The following is an 18636-nucleotide window of genomic DNA, read 5'->3' as shown; positions in this document are numbered from 1 at the left end:
AGACTGTTTTGACCCCATAGTTATGAAATCAAAACTGTGATTCTGAATACATTTTTAGATGATATCGAAATTCCGTGGATATCATTGAAGATAGAAGTGTGTAGATTTGTTAAATGGTTTGAACGACGGTAAACGGTTGAAATATCAGAGTTACGATGCTTTGAGTAATTTAAGTGTCAGAATGGGCAGACGGCTTCAATGGAACCAACTGTAGAATATGACGGTTTGAAACTAAAACTGTGATTCTGAAGAAAGTTTAAATGATATCGAAATTCCGTGCGCAGATTTTCTTAAATGGTTTGAACGAAGATAAACGGTTGAAAATTGATTTAGTTACGTCTTAAATCATTGACTCCCATGTTAAAAAATATATAATATTTTAAAAGTGGAATATCTTAAAAAGTATAAAATATAAAAAAAAACTGAAAAGAACCTCGCGATTCCAAGCTATTCTGAATATTTTTAAATTTGAATGGAGTCTAGGGGAAAAATGAGGAAGGAGATAAGTCCCAAAGTTTGTCGAGAAAGAAAGAATGAATACAACTTATGAAAAATAATAGTTGAGCACTGCTTGCAGCACTCACCTAATAATAGTAAAACTAACAATTACGATAGGTTAGCTTCGCAATCTGTGCTTGCCACCCTAATAAATAATAAAAACCCTTGACATCACACATCCACAGTAAGATCGTTATACATCCCATGCTCTAAAGTTGTAGCCTACAACATTAGGCCAAAAATAATTACATTTCCCTGCTGAAGATGAAATGCGTTTCCCTCCACTAAACGGGACAGGCTGGTGTCTCAGGAGTCAGTCTTCCATCGAAGACTGCATGGTCATGGAGGTCTCCTTAGTGGACGATGGCCGTCGCTAGGGGATCAGAGACAACATGTCAACACGACTGCAAAAACACATCTGCTAATAAAACAAGTGCGTGAGTGATCCGTGTAGAACTCACAGTTGCGAAAACATTTTTCCTCAGTGCGTCTCGAACCTTGGTGAAATAAAAAAAACGGGGTCCATTTTACAGTTAATTTGTGAAACAGCTTTTTGTTTGTAACATGCTCGAAAACACATTCTGTCGTGTAGATGCTAAGGCTACGGGGATCGCTGTTTAATGGGAGAGAAATCTCCTGTTCAAACTCAAAAAGTAATTGCACTTTTCAAAGACGGGCGGGGTTGGAGGGGTAGGTGGAGGAGCTCGATTTTTGCTAACTTGAAATTGAAGATCTCGCACATTGTACCTCTTAATATGCTACTGTGAATGTGTTGTATTTAAAGAGGCAACCAAGGTGTGAACACTTTCAGATCGCCTCAATGACCTATCAATGGTGACTCATTTTAGTGATCGCAGTATTTGCAGGTCAAAATAAAGCTGTAAGAAATAAATACCATTTTCTCTCCCACACTGACGGTCAACAGGATGAACAGTCCCTGGGGAAGTATTGGAGACAGAGCGGTTATAAAGGAACAGGAGTATATAGCGAAGTTTCACCAGGATCTGAGCACGTCATGTACGCACTGATTGTATGTTGTTCGTCCTAGCACTTAAAAATAGTACTTAGCATCGTGTAGCATCTTATCCTAGCTAGCTTTGTTGTATACGAGGAATGGGTTGACCTAACTGTACCGACAGCGATATATTGTTTCTCTTTCTTCTGGCAAATGTACTTATCGTGAGTCGCTTTGGATAAAAGCGTCTGCTAAATGCCATCAATGTAAAATGTAAATCTGAGGGCTCCCACCTGGAAAGAATTACAGACACTGAAGATGTAGAAGACAGCGGACGCTGCCAGGCCATCGGCCAGGTCAAGGACTAAACTAGCAAAACCGAAGAGCCAGGTCACTCCGAAGACAGGGGTCAGGATGATGATGGACCTGAGAATGCGTATGGCGGCTTGGCCACCGCTGCGGCTTTTACGTCTTCCTGGTCCTAATCCCTTGACGGGGTTCAACAGCTTGACAATCACTAAGGCCATGCTTAAAATGTTGACGAAGACGATGATGCCCACCGGTATGATGAAGGAATAGAAGGAGCCCTTGAGCATGCTGTGGTGTGTCAGCCAACAGCTATGGGCGTCGTAGTACTTCCCCTCTGCTCCGCCGTCGTTGGACACAAACGTGAAGGTCACGATGAGAAACGGGGCGCCATAGCCCACTGAGTAGCACACGCCCTGGGACCAACCTTTGCTCAGATCCGACCACACAACCATGGTCTGGTAGAGCAGAAGGCAGCTGAGGCAGAACATCCAGCAGAACTGCGCAAGGAAGAAGAAGTGCTTCAAGACCACGCAGATCTGACACCAGAGGCCGGAAACGACCCCCGGGAATGCGGATGCAAAGAGACTGCAGTTTCCGATCAGGAGGGACACAGAGATGTTCACTAGCGTGATGTGGCGCAAGTACAAGCCAACGGACTTCGTCACGGTCTTCCAGACCAGGCACTCGATCATCAGGAACGAGACCAGAGAGGCGATGGAAATGGCTAGACCTACGCAGGTGATCTCGCGCAGCGCCGGCAGAATGACAGCTTTTCTTGACAAGAGGAGGGTAAACGAGGAGGAGAATTGGCACTCACAGCTGCCTTCGTTTCTCGAACCGCCCCAGACACAAAGGTCAAACGACCACTTCCCATTTCTGTCCATGGCGGCGCACTTCATTTCATGGTTGCGTTTTCGCGGGGCGATCAGCGTGAACTGGATCAAGACTTCACTGCTGGGGTCGTGATTGAACCGTCGCTCTTTATTGCCGTCACTTATCGTCACCACGATGCTGTTGGGCTTGGTGTCCTTCTGTATGGGCGGCAAGTAGTTGACAAGATTTTTAAAACCCGCCGTTTTCACAACGCCTTGTTGCCCGTCGACGGAAACGTTGACGCCGAAGAGAGTGTTCGTACAGCGCGCCAACTTGCAAGCCTTTATCTGTACATTTGACGCCTCACTGGCATGTTCCGTTGATATGTTGGTCTGGCTGATCAATTGCTTAACAGACTCCAAGTACAATTCAGCCATCGACTGGTCGTTATGCGTGACATTTGACCTCCAAACTTCATTCGAAGGAACGTTCAGGATGTTGCTGGACGACTTCACGATTTCCTGGTAAGACAGATTTCAAATTTTGACACAACAGCACAACCGAGCAATATAAGGTGTTGAACACTATTGACGGTTGTGGGAACTTAAAGGCGGCATATTATGCAACCAGTCGTGAGTGAGATTACAAGCCGTTTTGAAAATCTGCCTCTTCTGACATCACAAGTGGGTGTGTCAACCAAGAGAACGTTTGCCTCAGTCCACTGGATAGGCTGGTAGACTGATCTATCCAGCGTACATCTAAGTGGACACGCCGACTTGCGAAGTCAGAAGAGGCAGATTTTCAAAACGGCTTGTCACAGCTAATCACACTCACACCTGTTGGTATAATATGTCACCTTAAATTCAAACATAACGGGATCAACAATGGGGACTTACCTCTAATGTGGATTCATTGAACGAGGTGTTTAAGTTTTGCATGTTGTTGAGGATGTTGATGGAAGTATTTAGATTAGAAACACTGCTGATGCTCCTCGTGTTGTTAGTAGCATTTGTAAGGCGAGAAAACAGCTCTGCGGCATTCTGGTAAACAACTCCGAGACCTTTGTCAATCACCTGGGAGGCATTTTGGGCAATTATCGGTAAGTAATGACACACATTGTTCAGCAAATGCTTTGTCTAATTATTATGTGATGAAACAAAATGTCTGCCACTTACTTGGGTGCGTTCTGCAATGCTGAAGAGGTCGCGGTTTACGCACTCTGACTCCTCCTTCCCCCAAATTCTGTTGTTGTCACATTTCCGCAATCTAAACCCCTCTCTAACTCCCTCACAACGCAGCTTGGCAGTGAAGCCGGCCTTCGTGACTGGCCAATCCTCGTCCGCCTTACAATGCTTACCATTTACTATTGGAAAACAATTTGCCGGAAAAAAACGTCATCAACGGTAACTCTATAGTGCAATGAAAAAATCATTGTCTAACTGGCACAATTACATGCCTGCATTTTCCAAATCAATATTGCAACAATTTTCCAGTTTATCTTTAAATTAATACATTTGTTACCATGAACATCGTTAACTTAGTTAGCGTGAACAACATTAGTAAACATTGGTAACACCATTAATCCATTATTATTCAACCATTAGTTAACTATTAATTAACTGCGTGTGCATTTTAGGTAATGCTTATCAACGCATTACCTAATGTTAATTAATGGTTATTTAATGTACCCTAATTGTGAAGGTTTACCACTTCAATTAACTTGTACTTGGTGTTACACCTGAGCCGTACCGCTTATGATGTTGATTTCAATCGAGGCCTTTCGTGTTTGGTTCATCCTATTGCTGAACACACATGTCATGTTTGCCGGGTTCTTCGCGTCCTTTGGTAAACACGAAAAGGCAGTTTGGGCGACGTAGGACCTGGGATCTTGCCCTTCAGATCATCAAAACATCAAGTGAGTGAAAATTGCTGTTCCAATGAGTATCACACAAGACAGCAGGGAAATCAGAGTTAACAATCGTGGCTAAAAGACAGTGAACCCTTGCTTACCAACGTTTTGTCCAGCCACCAAAGCAGAAGAATTCCCCACTACGGTCCAATCTACTGCATAGGGTTCGGTGCTGTTCTTTATCTCACATTTCACACTCACCGACACCCTTGTGGAGCCATTTTTACATTGGGGGAACTGGGGGTCGCTGAAGATGGCGATTTGAGGCAGAAGTGCGACGTCCAGTTTGAAACTGGCTCTGTGAAGTATCTTCACACCGGTATCCAATTCTGGCCTGAAGGTACAATTGATCAGGCCTGGGAAAAATGGAACAAGGGAACAGCTTCAGCGTCAGTACACTGCAGTACAATGACATCTGCTCCACGTATCTGAATGGATCTTGATTTCGTCAGACATGACGATATTAATTCTTTGTACATTTTACTTTTGATGGCGAGTTTGAGGTTCATTCTTTTTTTTGGGGTCAGTTGGATGAAACGGAAAAAAATGACACACACACACCTGCCCAAATTCCAGATGTTTTTTGGAGTGTGAGTTTGGTGGTCCCGCGCCCTTGTGAGTTCACAATGGACTCTGTTCCGTCTGTGATCTGAGAGATCACCAACGGATCTCTCAGTGTGGCCTGTTTCCACTCTTTGACCGCTATATCGTTTTGGGACGAATTGCAGACGATGTCGACCATGCTGTTCAGCTTCACCGGCTGCGGGGGGCCGCTTATGTCCAGAAGGCCTGTTGAGAATCAGTGGATATTATCTTTTCTAAGTTAGTATGTAGTACGTAGTATGAACTCTAAGTAAATAATCGTACACAAGGTCATTTCTGAAGCATTGGATTTGACTGTCTGTGATGAAAAAGTTAAAACACCGGACAGGTAAATTACAATATTGAAAATGATATTGAATTAACATGACCAGGGGTGGTGGTCCCATTAGTCAAGGAAGGCAAATACCTGAGGCATCCAATAGCACCAAGCAATTCAAGTGTAAACTTACAGCTCGACATCCACATGTTGAAAACCTTGAGGGGGAGGAAAACCTTGACAAGCAGGGCTGGGAACACAGCTTACCTAGCTTATTCTAATTAACATTGAAAGCTTGCAACTGCTCTGCTTTTGAAAGGTTTGTTGTAGTCCAATAGTATGCAAAACGAATAGTTCACTAGTTAACGTTACAATAATGGGAGGGAACCATTTGGAGCCCCTTAGGCCCCTTGAAAAATACTTATTTAATGTATTATATTGTATTTAGAAGATAATTATTGGGTTGTTCACGCCCATTCTATGGTTGTTTACCTTCAGTTTCCACTTCAATGGTGTTGTTGTCCAATGCTTTCGCTGCTTCCGCGGTTTTCTGCCCCAAGGTCTTTGTATTCATTTGGGTGTTGACATATACCTCAAAGGATGCATACACACCTAGCCTTTAATAAATGATAAATAAACGTAATTTATGTAAGTGCTTTACATGATATAAATCTCTCTCTCTCTCTCTCTCTCTCTCTCTCTCTCTCTCTCTCTCTCTCTCCATCACTTACTCTCTACCACTCACTCACTCAGTCACTGTAGTGGGCATTGAAACAGTAGCCTACAATTAATAGCCCATAACACAGCTAGGGAAAAGTGAAGTAAGACTACTAGAATGTATTGAAAGTCAGTGTTTTTGGTATGGCGTCTGATAACGCCATAAGGTCTAATAAGCGGGGTAGTTTACCTGAACCCGGTGACCTGTATGCCATCGAATCGCAGCAGGGTGTTGTAAACTGGTTTCATCTGATGGGGAAAAAACAGATTTCAGACAACAGCGAGCTAGTCACTACACACATGTGTTATAGATTAGGCTACGTGTTGCCAAAAGATCAAGACCGAATCAATTAAACCGTGCAATTCAACCCAGTCAACTAAGTCCTACTTCGCTCCGTCAAAAACCTACCTTATCTATGAGCTTTTTAGCAAGTTCTTTGAACTTCAGAGTATTCGGGTCTTCCAGGGAGTGGTAATATATCTCATCGTTCAGAAAAATCGACCCATAAATAGTGACTGTAAAGATAAAAATATATACAAAAAAGGGTAATTTATTTATGTTGTCCATGGTTCAAACAATCGAGAATGCCGTGTGCTCCTCTCGGAGAAGATTCGCGATGACGCACAATTATGGAGGCCAATCTCATTTGGAGAAGTTAAGCCACGCGATATTACCCACATTCTTTACTCCATTATATTCATTAGCCTACCTCTGGTCGTCGGATGGCAAATTGGATCGACATCTTTCGGAAGGCTACACTCGATGGTGGGGTTACAACAATCGCTCTTCTTCTCACAAACCTCATTGCTCCATACGTGCCCGGCCAGACAGGAGCACAGAGCCGCCGCGTCACATTCTTAAAAATATTTAAATAAAAGTTGTATTCATTTGTCAGCTTTGATTAATAAAAACACACAGAAAAACACATGAAAAGGCTTTGCTGGTGATGCTACAAAAAAAGAGGTCACTCAACTTTTAGTGACCACTAAGTCGCTGACTACCACGTTATGCGTTCCGTCCAGCACGATAGAGCTGAGCTTGTCCGTGATGTTGGGGAGGGCGCTCGGCTCGATGGTGAGCACCGCGTAATACACTAGCGTGGAATTATCTGGAACAGGACCCAGATTAGGACTCATCGGGTTTATGAATGTATGTATTATAGTTAAAAGTTCATTACGTGTGCCTATGTGATAACACAAATCAATTTACCTCCTCCATATGCCTAGAAAAGGGATTCAAGTAAGAAGGGAAATTAAATAAATTGACTTTTCCATTGCATTGTTAAACATGATTTAAGATTTGAATTCCACGTTAAAACGTCTGACTCACCTGAAAACAGCTCAATCCCAGAATAAAAAGAGTCTGGTATAGTTTGCAGACTCTCATTGCACTCCCTTACGAGCAGGACCTACAGGCGGTTATTTGAGATTGTAGGCCTAATCAAATGTAATACAAATAAAATACATGACATCTTAGAAATAAACAGGTCATAAATAAAGAGGTCAGACTATAGGCCCAATTTAAAAATACTTATGTTATAGACCCATTGAATTGAATAAACACTTGAAAATACAATTTAGAAACTCAATAGATTGATAACTATTCAAATAGTACCTCTCCTTCTTGCTCAGCTGCGTGTTGTAAATTGGCCCCGCAGAAACATCTGTTAAGGGATCATTCCGTCACCACCCACTGAAGGAACTGCAAGTTTTTTATCTTACCTGCCTCTGCATTTGACTATCAAAACAGCAGCTAGCTGTGTATCTGGGGGTTTCAGTGTGATGTGACTTCCCTTTTTTTGGAAACTCATTCGCAATAGGACTTAATATTACTATAGGCCTAGTTGTTTAGCCAGCAATAGGAGTTTGGTTGCAAATAAAAAAAAACGTGAATAAATAGGCTACCATTTCACAGCCTACGTGTTAGGCCCTCGTTTTTCTACTAAATAACATGAAACAAATGTTGTTAGATAATCCTATTTTTTAAATCGAATTGTTTGGAGGGAACAAACGCCCAGTGTATCATTTATAGTTCAAATGAGTGGCCCGAAATAAAAATGACGTTGTGTAACAGTCTACCACAATTGGCTTATGGTACCAATCTTTTTCCTCTCATCACGCAGCCACGGAATAATACGGCTTTGGCCGTATTCTCAATAAATTGGTGTTGTACCCATTGTAGCATAGTTGGTTAAGGTGCCTGTCCAGTAAACAGTAGATCCTGGGTTCAGATCCCTGCAGTACCTACAATTCTGCGTCACCATTAACTGTTGTACATTTTGATACAAGCTTTCTTGCGGCAACCAATAAACGTCTCGTCTTAACTGGTAATTTAGCTTGTGTTTGTGAACCTGCAAAGTATCAATGCAATAAACTTTCCTTCGATGTCAACTGCACAACAATTTTGTTCTGTCTATTCTCGGGGGAATTTAATGTATACATAGAGAGTGGTCAGATGAGGACATTGAAAGAAATTATAAACATTTATTCCATAATTTAAATGAACTAGAAGTGCATAGTTCAGCGTTATTCTGACCGACCCAACAGCAGACTCTGATGACTTGCTCTTGTAAAACCCTTACCATAACCGGTCAACCATGCTTGTTGTAAACATTTATCACCCCCACTAATATACCCCTCTGGTAATGTGTGAGGTTGATAACAAGAAAAGGTTGATAACAAAACAACACTGCGTGTTTAACATGTTGTAGAGCTTGAATAAATTAACGGTTATTCCATACATCCACTGCCACAACATGAATAGCACCTTGTGTACAGCTGAGAAGATGTTCCTTGTTGAATCCAGATTAGATTTGGATGTAATGCAAGCCTCCCTTGAGTCATGTCGAAGAGGTTTGAGCCTCCATGCTTAAACACCATCACATAAAGGTTGACCTTTCCTCCTCTTGGGTCACCACATAATGCTGATAAATAATGCATTACATACTAGGTTGTACAGTGTCACATGAAATAAAACCTACTCGTGTTGTATGGTGTAGAAGTGAAAAAAAATCTTTTTTTCAAAACATCAGGTCATCAATGCACGTGAAATTAATGCAAATATTAACCAAATACAGCCTTACAAAACACATCCATTAATCAAGAAGGGATCTCGAGGTGTAACGGTAACAAAATGATCTGCAAAAAAATGGAAAGGAAACACAACGAGAATCCTGAGAATTGTAGTGTTTAGGGTAAAAGAAAAATAAGGAAATGCCTAACATGTAAAACATCATTCAGCCCCCCACTGTGTTGACTCTCGATTTGCATATCGGCACATGGATTGAAATCTAAAACACAACATTCTGTGTCGTCTCGCATCCAGTTAACCTTCGGTCTTGCGGTAGCATGTACAAAACGCATACAAAAGTCAATAGAGGAGGGAAAAAGGATATTAGGCCTAGACATATTTTACTTATTTTTGATTGAAGAAGGGGGTCCGAGGTGCGGAGCAGCACCTTGGTCTCTGCCTCCGTGGCTCCTTTGTCCGACGAGAAGGTGTCTCCGTTCCTGTCCTCCGCGTGCGTCTTGTCCGGGAATGACAAGAGGTGTGTTCCGTTAACTGTATGGTTCGGGGCCCGTGTTCTTTATGAGAGTAATACCAAGAATCACTTGTTCAGAGTTCACCTAGACTCTGCATAGCCTCCCCCCTTAACCCCCCCCCCCCACACACACACACACACACACACATTGTAGGTTATACGTCCTTGCACTTAAAAATAGTACTTAGCATTGTGTAGCATCTTGTCCTAGCGATCTTTGTTGTATACGGGGAATGGGTTAACCTAGCGATTGTTAGCGCTTTGCACTAGGTTCTATGAACATCCTTACTGTACCGACAGCGATATATTGTTTCTCTTTCTTCTGACAAATGTACTTATTGTAAGCCGCTTTGGATAAAATAAAGTACCCCAACTCCTCCGTTGGGGTACTGAAAACGAGACGAGACGCCTGAAAGGGTCATTCTAGCTACACACCCCCTCCGTTGATTGGTCGACAGAATCATCACTTCCGGGCGACGTGGGGATAAAAACAAACAAACAGTAGCCTTGAGGTATTATTCTTTACAATTAACATGTCGCGTAAAACGCTTGCTTGGGCGAACAAGGAGGTGGAGACGTTCCTCTGCATTCTTGCAGAGGAAGACGTTGTTTACGATGTTTACGCAGCTGCCGCGGCGATCAACATCCAGCCTACCTTAAAGGGTACTGTCGGCGGTGGAAACGCGACCTCAGAACTGAGCTGGGCTATACCGCCCCCTCCCTACCGCACCTTTGCGAACCGCTCCATTCCGCACCCTGCAGTGGAAACGCGGCATATGAAGCAGGAAGAGGAAGCTTTCTCTCCCCTGTTCACAGGCCGTCAACAAAAATAAAATGAAAACTCCTTTGCCTGACATTTTAACATTAGGTCTGTTTTTATGTGTCTATATAGGTCTGTCATGGCCCCAGCATGATCTTTGTATACTCGCGCTATATAATGATGCTAGGAGCTACATCTGTGAAGGGGCCATAGATCCTTTCACAGAAGAGTCCTGGAAGGCCTTAACACTCACTACACTGATCCTGGGCCTGCTCCAGTCATGGACCAGGCCAAGGGAGCAGTCTTCACTGGCTCAGGCTGCCACCTGCACCCTGGTAAGTACCATTAGCAGACCCTTAACACAGATCCACGCACGTGTTGGTGGGCTCTGTTGTGGGCTCTGTGGCGGGCTCTGTGGCGGGCTCTGTGGTGGGGTGTGTGATGGGTCAGTCATTCATTCCTACCTGATAGAAAGCTGACGAGGAAAAGCATTCTAAGGCCGGTGGGATTCACTAAAGGTTAGGGACCGGGGAGGAAAAGCATTCTCAGGCCGGTGGGATTCACTAAAGGTTAGGGACCGGGGAGGAAAAGCATACTCAGGCCGGTGGGATTCACTAAAGGTTAGGGACCGGGGAGGAAAAGCATTCTCAGGCCGGTGGGATTCACTAAAGGTTAGGGACCGGGGAGGAAAAGCATTCTCAGGCCGGTGGGATTCACTAAAGGTTAGGGACCGGGGAGGAAAAGCATTCTCAGGCCGGTGGGATTCACTAAAGGTTAGGGACCGGGGAGGAAAAGCATACTCAGGCTCACCTCAGCGTTGGGGGCGTGGCGCTGATATTGAAAAAGATGGCGGGAACGGCAGACATGTTGGCGTGTGAGACGGTGGTGTTCCCCGAGGGCAGCCAGGCAACGGAACAGTTTGAAGGCAGGACGCCACTGCCGCTGCGCGTCATGATGCTGCCGACGCCAACCAGAAGGCCGTGGCAAGGCCGGCCCCCAGGCCAAAGAGAGAGTGGGGGGGGGAAAGTCACGGTTGTGTTCAGGAACAGAAAACTGCTGCTGAGGACCAGCCAGGAATGGAGGATAAATGTCTGAGGATTGAACTGAGAGTCTCAAAAGGTTTGAACTGAATGTCTGAACAAGTTTGAACTGTGTCTAAAGCCGAACGATGAAGCCAAAATAATTTAATGTTTGAGACCACTTTTCTCAACCTACTTGAATATCTGAACTGATGTTATTTACTCCTATATCGAAAGCTTTGCTGATCAATCATGCAAATCAAATCTCCAAAGCTTCCCTGCGATGTAGTTCTCAATTAAATGGAACGCTGCCTCCTTAAATCATTAGAATTACACCCCATTCCAGACCCGCCAATCAAAGAGACTGACAGAGTCCAGGTCACTCACTGTGGAGTTGGCCGAGGGGAAGAACATCCCCAGGGAGAACACGCCCAACAACGGTCCGCCCACGATGCCGAAGATCTTCAACGCTACCTACGGAACAGAAACAGTTAGATCTTCATCATCATCATATACATTTTTGACTTACAAGTAGGTTGTGTCATATCTGGCTGTAGGTGAGTTTGGTAAACTAAGATTCCATAGTGTTTAGAACTACGATTGTTTGTTTTAACCTTCCATATGATACTTCTGTGTGATTTAGGCCTATTTAGAAGAGTAATCGGTTAAGGGGCAACTCTGTCTAGTTTCTGTCACTTAAGGGGAAAAACAAGGCTTGATAGCTGAGCGGAGCTAAGTCTGCCTCAGCTACCAGGGCTAGTTATTGTTAGCGTCAGGACCCAGCAAACGAAGACCCGGGAAACAAAGACTAAGGGAGTCTCTCTTCGGGAGTCGAGACCCGGGAAACAAAGACTAAGAGAGTCTCTGCGGGAGTCCCTCGAGGAAGCCCGGGGAGGCCACTTGCCCTATTGTAGTTACGTTTCGTACTTCAATCATTGTCAGGATTTCTACCCGTAGACGGCGTTACCATGGCTCCTCTGCTCGGCGCAGTATCCCGTCTAATCTTTGCCATCCACCTACCCGTGCTTCACACTGACCTTGAGGTCATGGGAGGACTCTGGAACTGCCAATCGGCGGTCAAGAAGGCGGACTCGATTTCAGCCTACGCGTCCCTCATGACCCTTCACTTCCTGGCCCTGACAGAGACCTGGATCACTCCAGAGAACTCTGCTACTCCTGCTGCCCTCTCCACCGTCTACTCATTCTCGCACACCCCTAGACCATCCGGGCGAGGAGGGGGGACCGGACTCCTCATCTCGCCCATGTGGTCCTACCAGGTCCTTCCACTAGAACACTTGGCCAGATCTGCGTTTGAACTCCACGCTGTCACGGTCACCATTCCTATCAAGCTCTCCATTGTGGTGATCTACCGTCCTCCAGGTCCCCTCCGTTACTTCTACGATGAGATGGAGGCCATCCTCAGCTGCTTTCCTGAGGATGGCACCCCACTCGTTATCCTCGGCGACTTCAACATCCTGCCAGAGAAGTTGCACTCACCTGAACTAACCAACTTTTTCGCCACCTTTGACTTAACACTAACCCCTTCTCCTCCCACACACAGGGCCGGGAACCAGCTTGACCTAATATTCACCAGGTCCCGCGGCACCTCTGCTCTCTCCGTTACCCCGCTCCCCGTGTCTGACCATCATTTGTGGATTTTTCTCTCCCTTTGAAATCCTCTCCCCTCCCCTCCTCTCTAGTTCCAACATTGTCACCACTCGCCGTAACCTCAAATCCCTCTCTTCCTCTACGTTTGCCTCTACTGTTCTGTCTTCACTACCTTCTATCGAACGATTCTCTCAACTATCTACCGATGAATCTTCAGACACTCTGCTATCCTCCCTCTCCTCCTCCTTGGATTCCCTCTGTCCCTTCGACTCCAGACCAGCGCGATCCTCACCCCCCCCGCCCTGGCTGTCCCATGGCCACCATTGTACACTGTATTGTATTGTATTGTACTGTATTATAGTACTTAACAGTGTAGCAACTTCAGTAGCTGCTATCATGGCTGTAACACAGGGAATTGGTTAGCCTAGCGATTGTTGTACTTGCACTTGGTTCTATGAACATCCTTTCTGTACAGACAGCGATATATTGATGCACTTCTTATGACTTGCCCGTAACCTGTGCTCTCTCTCTACAGGCTGACCCGAGGCTGCCGTGCACAGGACCCTGGTGGAGTAGCCCTGATATCTAATTCTAAGCTTAATTTAAAGCCAAAGAATAGATATTTTTTCAGATCCTTTGAGGTGCTAGCGCTCTGCACCTCAGCTCCCCGAGAAGCGAAACGAGTTCCAGACTCTTTAGTTTTAGCTGTAGTATACCGTCCCCCAGGACCGTATTCAGTTTTTGTTGATGAGTTTTCTGACTTTGCAGCTGATCTGGCTACATACAACAATATTTTGCTTATTGGGGATTTCAACATTATAACCCATCTGATGCCCTCGCAAGGGCTTTTCTGTCCATTACAGATACGCTTAGCTTCAAACAGCTCGTCCAGCACCCAACCCACATCGGTGGAAACACGCTGGATCTCGTTCTGACCCGCGGTGTAGACATTTCACAGCTAGTGGTCTCTTCCTACACCTCAGCTTTATCAGACCACTTTTTGCTCACTTTCCAGGTGGTGGTATCCTGCCCCTGCAACGATCAGCAAGCTACTTTCAGCTGTCGCCGCATCACACCTGCAACCATTACAGCGAGCTATGGCAGATAAGTTATCTGGTTCACTTGCACCTCTTTGTAACTATAGTGGTTCTGTGGAGTGCCTTACTGATGACCTCAACATTGCCTTGTCTGTTGCCATTGATTCAGTTGCTCCAAACGTAACTAAAAAACGAACATTGAAAAAACCAGCCCCCTGGTTTAATGCAGAAACGCGCACTCTGAAGCGAAGTTGCAGGATCCTTGAACGCAAATGGCGCTCGACTAAACTTGAGGTCTTTCATCTTGCATGGCATAACAGTCTGCACCACCAGCAGAATCCGTCGCAGACCTCAGTGACTATATAACTGAGCCTCACTTAATCATAATATGGCAACATAGACACACACACACACACACATGAACACGCACACACACATGAACACGCACACACGCACACATACATATATATATATATATATGTATATATATATAGTAGCTAGCATAGTCACGTCTATTAGCAACATAGCAAGCTAGCATATTCAAGTCTAGAAGCAACATAGCATTCTAGCGTAGTGAATTCTATTAGCAACATAGCACGCTAGCATAGTCACGTTTATTAGTAACACAGCACGCTAGCATATTCAAGTCTATTAGCAACATAGCACACTACAGTTCAAATATATTAGCAGCATAGCACCCGAGCATATTCAAGCCACATGCCGCCCTTTCTTCGGCTTCCCCACACAATTGTTTAAACCCCATGATCCCCTGCCCTGCAAATCAATGTCCCAGTGATCCTACGTGGATTGGGCCAAACGCCCTGGATGTAAATGTTAACGTGTACGTTTCCAGGGCGGGACAGGGGAGGTGGCGAGGGAACCCACTCACAGCGTCCCCGGACAGGGAGCCCGGAATCATAGGATCCAGACAGACCGACCCCTAGGGTGGAGGTTCTGGGTATGAGTGGGTCAGAGAGAGGTACCTGACCGCCTCCGTCCACACGGAACCGATTTTATTTGGTGAAACCACATAAGTCTAGTGCGTTTCGGCTGACAGTCCAGACGGAGACGGTGAATCCGGTGCCCAAAACCGCACATTTCTGAAACGATGTCTCAGGATGGTTTCAAATCTATCCGGACCCATGCGGTTTCGTGTTAGGATTCGTGTGGACGCTTAAAACGCAAACGATGACGTCAATAGCCCACTACCAGCTGGGCGACGTCAGAGTTGCGTTGAATTTTGTATTCATCATTTCATTTGTATTCTTTTTGTAGCTTTAAATACAGCCCCATGATAAAAGTAATTACTAACTGTACATTAAAAAGTATTTCTGCTCAATTTAAAGGTTAAATTTCGTGACTGAATGTTTGCATACAGCGCGCAGGCTGTATGCGCGCAGGCTTGATGCGCTCCACTTTCTTCTGTGGAGAACCAGTGCCTTGAATATTTACTACAGCGTTTCTACAGCTCGATGCGGTTTCGCAATGAACTCGTCTTTACGGAGACATCCCTGAACCGCATAAAACGAGACCGGATCGTTTTTGCCCGTTTCGGCTCCGTGTGGACAGGGCCTCGGGAGAAACACGGGCTGGGTTAGGATGGTACAGTGATGAGTCTTCCTGCTCTTTAATGAATTTGTTCCGATACCGATTCCAGTATCAGAAACTCCTTCGATATAGCATAAAATGAAGTATCGGTTATCGGCGAGTACCCAGTTCTATGCGCTGATCCATACCATCACATGCCTAGCTCATTTGCTACGCATGCAGAGATAATCACAAACAAGTCAATGTTATGCTGCGTTCGTTAACGGTCAGAGGTGGAAAGTCGAAATGGGAAACACGGTATCAGAAAGGAAGAAAAATTATTGGAACATCTCCACACTCTCTAATGAACTATAGCGAGTCACTCCCCCCCAAGTGGTTCACGTTGGCTTGTTGTGTAGGCCGTGCAAACGAGTCCAGTAGCCAACACCGATCCCCACAGTGGAAGGACAGACAGACAGACAGACAGACAGACAGACAGACAGACAGACAGACAGACAGACAGACAGACAGACAGACAGACATCAAGCGTGAGAGACAGACCAACCAAGAGTGAGAGACAGACCATCCAAGAGTGAGAGACAGACCATCCAAGAGTGAGAGACAGACCATCCAAGAGTGAGAGACAGACCAACCAAGAGTGAGAGACAGACCAACCAAGAGTGAGAGAAGACAGACAGACAGACAGAGATCACGAGTGAGAGATGACAGACAGACAGACAGAGATCACGAGTGAGAGACAGACCAACCAAGAGTGAGAGAAGACAGACACACAGACAGGTGCATAGAAAGAGACAGCGAGAGAGAGTAAATACTGAAAACATCCTTCTTTAGAAAAGTAAAGACTATTCCAAATATTGAGATCTCCTACCTTTATTGAATGCAAACGCTGGCGTATATATACAGACCCCCATGTAGATCACCTGAAGAACGAAACAAAAACATTTGTTGAAATGTCTGGTGATGCAGGGAAAGGTTAGGTTAGGAAACGCCCTACTTCAAACCCCTCAAGGTATTGTAGGCCTGGTTCATTATCTGGTGATCAGTTGATGTTTCTACAGATATACGCGTTTGTGTACATGTGTATATGGGTACACTTGCAATGGGTACGCTTGCTTCAATGTGCTTGCTTGCTTGTATGAACGTGCGTGTATGTGTGTGAATACTTAATTGCTCAAATAAAAAAAATAACGTGAACATTTGGCACCATATTGACAGTTATCAGGACAGCAGCTAAAGCGAAGCTTTGGAGGCAAGTAGCTTTAGCTGCCGTTATGATAACTCGTCAATATTGTGCCAAAGGTCCACGTAAATTAGTCCACTTTATTTTGAACTTGCAAAGCAAGGTTGAAACAACAATAAATATTATTTCAACCGTCTTGTTGACTCACAGAAGGCAAATCAAAGCTTAACTAGCCTTAAAATAATGAGTGGTTTTTACTTGAAATTTGAAGGTAGCTGGGAAACTTATAATTTTAAGTAGAACCAAGTATTTCTTACAGTGTACACAAGGCAGACTCAAAGTGCTTCACATAAACATTGTCATACAATAAAATAATAGATAAGTAAAAGAAAACATGCAAAAAATATAGATGTAGATCTATCTATGTATCCATATCTAAATATTATGTTACTTTATATAGAATAGGCAACTATCAGGTCTCTAAGACACTGAAAATAAATTAAGGTATTCAACCACCAGATGACAGCAGAACCAATCCTATGTACTGATTTCCTGGGTCGTTCGTTTGTTGAGCGTTGCCCGGCGACGCTCACCTTGAGCCATGACAGAGTTGCACCAGGCCGCAGCGGCTGGGGACTGTGATCTGGTCGAGGAATTACTGAAAAACAACCAATGCGATCCTAACCAGAGAGACCTCGACTGGAACCACAAGACACCGCTCCACTGGGCTGCGGCTAAAGGTATGCATACAGAGAGCCAGAGCCAACAATTAATTTCCCTGCGTTTGCTCTTTTAAAGTCTTACGTTGCACACAGTTGGCCAATACTATGCCGACTGTTTCACGTTAGTTGAAATCCCATCCGCATTCAGGACAGACGGAAATAGTCAGGCTTCTAGTGGAGAGCGGCGGACGGTCGTGTCTAAGGACGGATAACGGCTGGACCGCCGCGCACTTCGCCGCCGAGGCGGGACGCCTGGGTGTGCTGCGTCTGCTCCACGCGTTCCATGCCCCCGTAGACAAGCAGGACATCTCCGGCGACCGACCCATTAGGCTGGCAGAAATGTATGGACACGAGGACTGTGTTAGCTTCCTCCAAATGTAGGTAGGCCTTTGAGTAATTGATACTTTTTTCTCCGAAGTAGGATACACATAAAGGGCCCACCCACACAATGAAAATGTGCTCTCCTAGTTCCTAATTTGATTACCCACATGGTTAATTATTTATGCCTGCTTCAATAAAACTAAAGACCCATTTTTATTTTTAAAATATTTATATATTAGTGCCTATTGATCAATCTATTAATTTACAGTCAACTGTCACTCATAACAAGGTGATGAATGTTTGCTTTGGTTTTGGATGGATTCAAATATCAAGCCACAGTTCGAAAAACGTAATCTGACGTCCGTTGGATAGGGTAGTTACTTGAACATAATGAATTACTCCACAGTCCTGAGAAATGAATGATAAATGCGGTCTGTGTGTTGCAGTGCAGAGGTGGAGTCCGAAGCCTACCGCCAGTCGGCGGTTCAGAAAGGCCTCTTTTTGGACGAGACGGACGAAGAGTGGGAAGATCGACAAAAAGAGAACGGAATGGATTTTAAAAAGTAACCAGGGATTAAAGGATGAAATAAAACAGATTTGTTCGGAAACAACGTTTTTATTTGGATGATGTTTGTCAATGATCTGGAAGGTTAATAACACAATGGGCTCCATATAGAAAGATCAAAAGGTCTCAATCATATAAAAAATATCTAAATTTACACACAGAAACAAAGAAAAAATCTGTTTTGGTTGTCGTGAGGCAACAAGTTAATGCATTCAAATGTCTTCTTTGACTACCATTACTAATAAAAGCAACGAAAATAAATAATAAAAGTCCT

The 18636-nt window shown here is 44.5% G+C and overlaps 2 protein-coding genes across 8 annotated transcripts; one reads left to right on the top strand and one right to left on the bottom strand.

Moving 5' to 3' along the window:
• Nucleotides 1–292: 292 nt before the first annotated feature.
• On the bottom strand, nucleotides 293–7763 carry LOC132457248 (adhesion G protein-coupled receptor F4-like). 6 transcript variants are annotated; one of them, XM_060051437.1, is made up of 16 exons: nucleotides 7676–7763; nucleotides 7391–7497; nucleotides 7271–7283; nucleotides 6771–7169; nucleotides 6470–6576; nucleotides 6251–6309; nucleotides 5836–5960; nucleotides 5046–5273; nucleotides 4586–4840; nucleotides 4325–4468; nucleotides 3751–3938; nucleotides 3472–3648; nucleotides 1747–3096; nucleotides 1394–1435; nucleotides 960–995; nucleotides 293–871 (listed from the first exon to the last, which is right to left on the bottom strand). In XM_060051437.1, exons 6-16 carry the CDS (start codon nucleotides 6307–6309, stop codon nucleotides 812–814), a joined length of 2664 nt encoding a protein of 887 aa, XP_059907420.1. In that variant the 5' UTR covers nucleotides 6470–6576; nucleotides 6771–7169; nucleotides 7271–7283; nucleotides 7391–7497; nucleotides 7676–7763; the 3' UTR covers nucleotides 293–811. The 6 variants fall into 6 exon arrangements, with proteins under 6 accessions (XP_059907420.1, XP_059907419.1, XP_059907416.1 ...); XM_060051436.1 differs by having other exon boundaries at nucleotides 7391–7762; XM_060051433.1 differs by having other exon boundaries at nucleotides 6771–7497.
• Nucleotides 7764–17321: 9558 nt separating this feature from the next.
• On the top strand, nucleotides 17322–18391 carry LOC132457409 (ankyrin repeat domain-containing protein 66). Of its 2 annotated transcripts, none has more exons than XM_060051711.1 (3): nucleotides 17322–17494; nucleotides 17625–17853; nucleotides 18244–18391. In XM_060051711.1, exons 1-3 carry the CDS (start codon nucleotides 17356–17358, stop codon nucleotides 18362–18364), a joined length of 489 nt encoding a protein of 162 aa, XP_059907694.1. In that variant the 5' UTR covers nucleotides 17322–17355; the 3' UTR covers nucleotides 18365–18391. The 2 variants fall into 2 exon arrangements, with proteins under 2 accessions (XP_059907694.1, XP_059907695.1); XM_060051712.1 differs by having other exon boundaries at nucleotides 17340–17494; nucleotides 17625–17817.
• Nucleotides 18392–18636: the final 245 nt, after the last annotated feature.

This window comes from Gadus macrocephalus, chromosome 5 (genome assembly GCF_031168955.1).
Source record: "Gadus macrocephalus chromosome 5, ASM3116895v1".
Classification (NCBI taxonomy): Eukaryota; Metazoa; Chordata; class Actinopteri; order Gadiformes; family Gadidae; genus Gadus; species Gadus macrocephalus.
This window is presented reverse-complemented; position numbering and strand designations above follow the sequence as displayed.